Source organism: Cupressus sempervirens, chromosome 8 (assembly GCF_028749045.1).
Source record: "Cupressus sempervirens isolate cs-2001-9-10 chromosome 8, ASM2874904v1, whole genome shotgun sequence".
In the NCBI taxonomy this organism is placed as follows: domain Eukaryota; kingdom Viridiplantae; phylum Streptophyta; class Pinopsida; order Cupressales; family Cupressaceae; genus Cupressus; species Cupressus sempervirens.
Genome location: NC_143125.1, coordinates 801,765,294 through 801,772,781, shown reverse-complemented (window position 1 = coordinate 801,772,781; position 7,488 = coordinate 801,765,294). Strand labels below are relative to the sequence as shown.

Genomic DNA, 7,488 nt, shown 5'->3' with positions numbered 1-7,488 from the left:
ATATAATAAAAAATTAGTACTATATTTTGCTTATATTGTATTTATTATATAAGTATTACAGTATTCAATCTACTGCCATATAATAAATAAAAAATATAAAGTAAAATAAAAAATAACATTACAAATATATTTATTTAAAATATAATATAAATGTGTTGCTTAATAAAACATAATCATTTATAAAACTAATAGTAATATAGATATTATGTTTAATAAAGATAATAAAAATCAGAAATATTATCAAATATGATACATAAAATAAAATGATAATTCATCAAAATTTGTAATTTTGAAACTATGGAAAGGTAAGGACTTTGGGTTGATGAGGATTTAACTAGTTTTTGTCCTTTAGCATGCAATAAATGTTTAGATTAAATGCCAATGAAATATAGTTGATTACCACCACTTGAATCAACATACATCTAAACTGCAAGCCACCTTTTCCTTTTACTAAACATTTTACTAAACATCCACGTATACGATTTCAATCAGTCAAATCCACCAAATGATTGTCCAATACATTTTGTACTTTATATGCCTTTTTGTATGATAAAGCCACATGCCATTTTTCAAATAAAATAGCCAATCATCTTCTGCAATCATCATGAACCCAAATATCCTATGAAATCTTTGAAGATCAATTTTGAAAATAGGCAACCTGTGATTGACAAGATGAATATAGAAGCTTCTCTATACATACCCAACTACATTGATCCTTTTTAGGTTATGCGGCTTGCATTTCATAGTTACAGAGATTTGAAGGCAATGGCGAAGAACGCGATGGCAAACAAGTTCGTGTCTACAGAAGAAATAGAGCAGGTGATCCCTGTTCGTAGGGAAACGAAAAAGCTGCCTTCGGTGGAAACCACCAAAGAGAAGGGGAAAAGGCAGAAGAATGCGAGAGAGAAGTTTAATTGTTAACAGCCTTGAAGGTAATGGCATGCTTTACAAGTTCTCCAGGAAGCATGAGTTTCGCAGATGTTTGGATCTCCCTGGCAGTGATTGTGGTCTTCTTGCTGTGAGTGGAGAGTTTGATGGCTTCACCAACCAACTTTTCAAAGAAATCACTCACAAAATAGCCCATGATTCCAATGCCCTTCATAGAAATACCCAAATCTGGATGGACCTGCTGAGAACCCTATATATGTAACAGTTGAATGTCTCTGCCTGATCATATCCTGCTGGAATGGACTTGATCTCCATTTGGGTATTTTGAAAAAGGCCATTGCAATCATGGACTGTTTTTTAAACGATTTCCTCGACAAACTGGTTGGCGAGACCTATAAGCTCACCATTCGGGGAAAACAGTCCACAATCACTGCCAGGGAGATCCAAACATCTGCGAAGCTCTTGCTTCCTAAGGAACTTACAAAGCATGCCGTTTCTGTGGGTGTCAAGGCTGTTACCAAGTTTACCACCGAGTGATTCAGGTACTTTGTGTTAAGGATTTTCCAGGACTTGCTTTGTTAAGAATGTTTAGTGTGCTGCAGATTTAGCACTGAATGATTCAATATGTTTGTGTTAAGGATGTTTACAATGTTATCGGACTTCACCACTGAAAAAATTCAGTGCATTAGTGTTATAGTATGTTTAGGGTTTTTGTCTAAGGGTGTTTTTTTGGTTATCAGATTTAAAATTGAATACCAGTGTTTTGGTGTTAAATATGTTTGATCGCTTATGTGTTAAAAACATGTAAGGTTATCGTGTTAAGGATGTTTAGGGTTTTCTCTTTAAGTATAGGAAATTTTATTTAAAAGGGAAAAAAATGTGTTATATTATTATTATGGTTTAAACTGTGTAGCTTTTGAGTCCAATTGATTGACAAATATTTCATGTTTTGTGTTCTTAAGAACCTATATTTTGTGAGAACTAATGAAACACTTAGCACTCATGTTTAGATAGGTGAGACACAGTAACGTGATACTTTTTACCTTTGTGAGCATGTGGACTGATAGATGTTTCATTCATTCTCATGATAGAAGGGATCTTGTCAATTACCATTCATAAAATATGATTGGATAAGTTTGACTCAAAAACTACATTATCCACTTATTTTACTTTTTTGTATTGGAAATGTTAAAGGGTCTTTGTATGCAGGACATTTAGAGTTTTTATTTAAGTCAATGAAATTTTATTTAAGAAGGGTTGTGATGCTTAGATAGAAATTGATAGATGTATTAATATTTTTTTGGATTGAAACGGTATAGTTTTGGAGTTAGACTGATTGACCCATGCTTCATGACTAGTGGTTCTCAAAGACTCTTCTCTAGTGAGAATGAATGGAATGAATGGACCACTTAGCACTCGTTGCTACTATAATACTCAAGCATTTGTAGTGAGCAAAACTATCTATTGGTTTGCAACACCAAGCCATAAAAATCCTACATAGCTAAACACCCTATACATATCTATATATTCTATAAATATTCTGAAACAAATAACATTGATTTGCAAAGTTGTGGTATAATCATCACTATGATATCCAAGTCTCTCACACAAAATCACAGGCCAACATTCAATTTCAAAACTTTTTGTCTAAAACTAGTGGGTGGCTCCATCTCAAGGCTGAATGTACTCTGCCTATACTCAGTTGAAACATGAAGGATGATAGTTAATAGGATTCCCACTTAATTCAACTTTTTTGTTCTCTCTCATTTGGCATCACTTTAGTAGTCCCACCAATTCTAAAGGTGCCCATTGACATCTTAGTAGTCCCACGAGCCAACTAATATTGTAAGAGCTTGTGAGGTAACAAACTTCACTACCACTTGGGAGTTAGACTCACACATAATCCTAATGCCACCACCTCAAACAACATTGTTTAAGAACCTGTAAAATGATCAGTGCATAGAAAAATAATTGAATAAAATTGAGGCAACTGTAGATGGTAATGTCACCAGGATCCATATCCTCATCTAATACACGCATAGCCTAAATTGTCTCATGTAGAGAGTGAGAAAACATCCACCAGAGTTGCATAACTCCTAGTCTAGATATTTTGAATGAGTCTCCTATTCCTCTCCAACCAATATACAAAAGAATAACCACATTCAGAATAGGAAAGGCTTTAGTGAGAGTGCTCCCCAAGCGATCCAGAAATAACACTTTGAGGTTTAATTTTTACACTAGAACTTTCCCATCATTTCCTAATTTTATGTTACACTCTCATTTTTCTTTTATTAAAAATAAGTTAACTCAGCCTAAATTCATAATATATAATTTGATTCTAATAAAATATAACTTTGATTAAATTGAAATTAATAGATTGAATGGTCACAAGACTTTTTTCTAATATTCACAATTAGATATATTGACTCTTCTCAATATCAATCTTGCTATTTTGATGTTACTACTAAACAAGAACTACTAACTTAGTTATATGAAAGGTCTCTAGAAATAATTATAAATCTGATTTGCCATTACGAACACAAAGAAATGTAATACAACCATTATAGGTTTGGAACCAAATCCATAAGAATATACAAGAAGGCCTACCACATGTATAAAAACATAAAATATGAATCATGAGACTTCATATGATAGATCTCCCTTTCATTCTTAATCTAGCCAGTCTAACTATTAGAATAAGATATTGAATATACAACTGGACTAAACATAAGACAATCTCATATAGAAACATTAGATTGAGTTGCAAAGATAGACATCATATCTTAATGATGTCTACACTACACCATAAGGATTGTATAAGATAACGATCCAAATAGATCAATAACTTCCTAAAATAGAAAATAAAATCAACCAATTGAAATAGAAAACAAACAAACATGAAGAAAATCATTTTGGGTGATGCAGGATCACATCACCACTATGAAACATTAAAAGTTTAGACTTATGTAGAATATATGTTAAAGTGTTTATGTTTATATTAGCAATATTAATAATAGAATTTTTATAAGTATCAATATTAGGTGCACATCACACCATGTGCACTAGAACCCTAGGCATTTTAATCCCAAAGATAACATTTGACTTTTTCCCCTATGAATTGGAAGGAGGATGAGATGAGATCAATAATGCTTTCAAGTTATCAACATTTCTAACTCTAGTACCAACACTCTAGTTTTCAAGCAACTTATCAAAGTCCCTTAGGTTCTCCTTACGATAATGAGTCTTCTAAAGTATTATTATAATATAAGATTTGTGATCTACTCTGGGAGGGGATTCAGGTGGAGAAATTTCTTGTTTAAGATATTGATTTTTTATTATTAAGAAATTTTATTATAGATCCAATATATGTTACGAAATGCTAGACATGCTACATTGTATGGTAGAGATGAGAACAAAATATTTCACCTCTATTAAAAACGACCACCATAAACTAAGGGACACGTGTGTGTCCAGCTTGGCAATCCATGGCACTTCTAATTGACCAACGCGAATATAGATTTTTCCCTATATATACCCAACAGCAGTGATCCCTTCTTGTTAATGTTGCTTGCATCTAACAGCTCTACATTGTGGGAAAATGGCTACCAAGGCAGAAGGGAAGAAACCAATGGCGATCAAGTCCATTCCAGCAGGACATGATCAGACAGAGAAGAAGCTTCCCTCAATGGTGGAAAGCGGCAAAACGAAGGGAAGAAACCAGAGGAAGAAGATGAGGGAGACATTCAAGTGTTACATATATAGGGTTCTCAAGCAGGTCCATCCAGATTTAGGTATTTCTATGAAAGCCATTCGAATCATGGACTGTTTTGTCAATGACATCTTTGATAAGTTGGTTGGTGAAGCCATCGAACTCTCCGCTCACAGCAAGAAGACCACAATCACTGCCAGGGATATCCAAACATCTGTGAAACTCATGCTTCCTGGAGAACTCGCAAAGCATGCAATTTCTGAATGTGTCAAGGCTGTTACCAGGTTCAGCACGGAATAATAGTACTTGCACTTCAGCTTCTTTGTGTTTAGGATGTTTAGGGTGTTACCAGATCTAGCACTGAATAATTCAGCGTTTTTGTGTTCAAGGATGATTAGGGTTTTTGTGTCGAGGATGTTTAGGGTTTTATCTTAAGCAAATGAAATTCCATCTGACATTCGTACAACGAGTTTTATTGAATAAATGTCTTCATCCTTATTATTTATCAATTAGTGCTTCTGTGTTAATGATGTTCGGTAAATAATTCAATGTTTTCGTGTTAAAGGTGTTTACGGTTTTTGCTCTCGAGGTTGTTTAGGTTTTTCTGTTAAGCAAAAACATTCCATTTGACGATAAATAGCTGAAACGAATTCATGGGGTTTCTCTATTAAATGAACACAATCTTTTCAACTTTATTTGATGTCAGTAGATATATTTGTGACGCTTTCCTGTAAACTTGATATTGATGTCATTCGTATGATTTGAAAGCTGATTATTTTCTATGATTTGATATCAAGCGTCAATTCCATTTGGTGAGATTACTATGTTCTGAATACTAAATCGTTTGCCCATTGACGGGATCACTGTATTTGGCGAGCTAAATCTTCCAAAAGATTTAGTTTTGAATGTCAACTTTATTTGAATCGGTGAATTTTTAATGTTAAATCTTTAACATGGTTTGAATTTCAATGCATATTATCTGGGCGTTGCTGGAATCATCGTGTTTCGAAAACTAAATCTTTAGTAGCATTTGGATTATGAACGCGGATTATATTTGCCTTGAAAGATATTAAATAACGCGAACCTTTCGTTCATCTTATGAGAAAACAGATTTTTCTTTCATATTTCTTCTGGCGGATAATATTACAGAAAGTGTCATGAAACTGTTACGAGTTATTTAAAATATGAGTTATTTCTCCTGAATTTTCGTCAGCTATATGTTTCTCTTTTAAGAATACATTTATTACCAGGGTGAAGGCAGGGTGGCGAATTATGCGTCTTCTTGTTTGTTTATGAAGGTTTTCAATATCATTTTTTAATTTTTCCTAGAGAGGAAGACAGATGTTTTCTATTCACAATTATTTCTGGTGAAACGGTTTTCCCATTGGGGTTGGGATTAAAAAGTTAGTACCTAATAATTGTATAGGTTGTTGGATTTTACAATTAAAGAGATTAGGGAAAAAGTGCTCAACTTTTTATAGATCTATAGATGTCAAATGTTGGTTCTTTTTTTGTTGCTAGATTGTTAAACATTAAGGAGGAGATTTGGTGCAGGGTGTTAGAAAAATTAATAGAAACTAGCAGATCTTATTAAATATATTATTTGGTATCTTAAATTTAAATCTAATTTCTATCTAATTGTTCCTCACTATACCAAGTATCAGAGTAATTATTTATTATATACTAAGTTGCAACATTAACTAATTAACATGATGTTAAAACTTTCAACACAGTAAAAAATAACACATTTGACACATAAATTTAATGTGGAAACCCCATAAAGAGAAAACCCACCCGAGAACTAGCAACCCAAATAATTTCATGCTTCTAAAGTAAGCTCTCTTAGAAACCAACCTTGTTAAAGATTACATATGCACATTTTGTAGTGTTACTTTATTAGAGGGTTTTCACCAAAGACCCTTTAGACCTTATCAATCCTTGACATTTCTAAAGAGTGGCATGTTAGCATTATATTTTGCAACACAATAGACAATCACATAATTTTCATATAAATTTAATGTGGAAAATCTTTAAAGATAAAACCTACCAGGGAATCAAAAACCCAAATTATTTCCCTCTTCTAGAAAGTAAGCTCTCTTAGGAACCAACCTTGTTAAAGATTACATGAATATTTTGTAGCGTAATCTTATTAGAGTTTTTTCACAAAATATCATCTAGACCTTATCACTCTTTCACATTTCTAAAGAGTGACATGTTAGCAATATCTTTTGCAACACAATAGATAATCATACATTTGACTCAAATATTTAATGTGGAAACCTTGCAAAGAAAAAACCCACTCAGGAATTGGCAACACAAAACATTTCACTCTTTTAAAGTAACTCTCTTAGGAGCCAACCTTGTTAAAGATTACATGCACATTTTGTAGTGTAACCTTATTAGAGGGTTTTCACCAAAGATCATCTAGACCTTATCACTCCTTGACATTTTTAAAGTGGCACGGTAGCACTATATTTTGCAATAGGTTTTAAAATATCTATGGTAGCAATTTTCTACTCCATGTTTGGCTAGACTTAGGGTTTCTTTGTGTGTGGTCACTTAAAAAGGTACCATGGAGCTGAAAACCCTAGAAAAAATGTGATAAGATCTCCAAGTTTTATATTTTAGATTTACATACTTAAGTGAGTATCTTTACATCATAGAAGAAGGTCCCCCTTTTCCTAAAATTTTAAATAATGTGTCTTGACCCTGTGAGATATTTTCTCATAATATTGATTTTTAAATATAAGGGTAGAATTTTCATATGTGGGGTCCTTCATTATTTTCCTTGGCATATAGAACATTTGTTTAAATTTTTGCCCATGGTTTGTAAATTTTGCCTAAGTTAAACCTTGGCATATTATCCTTTTATGCCTTTGCATATGTGGGAA

The 7,488-nt window shown here is 32.9% G+C and overlaps 1 protein-coding gene across 1 annotated transcript; it reads left to right on the top strand.

Annotated features, from left to right (window-relative positions):
* Positions 1-4,486: 4,486 nt before the first annotated feature.
* Positions 4,487-4,897, top strand: LOC149544820 (histone H2B.3-like). Its single transcript, XM_089796447.1, has one exon. The coding sequence runs from the start codon at positions 4,487-4,489 to the stop codon at positions 4,895-4,897; it is 411 nt and encodes a 136-aa protein (XP_089652573.1).
* The last annotated feature ends 2,591 nt before the right edge of the window (positions 4,898-7,488 follow it).

What these genes read in the sequence shown, in the direction of transcription:
- LOC149544820 (XM_089796447.1), top strand. Translation starts at nt 4,487, where the DNA reads ATGGCTACCAAGGCAGAAGGGAAGAAACCAATGGCGATCAAGTCCATT.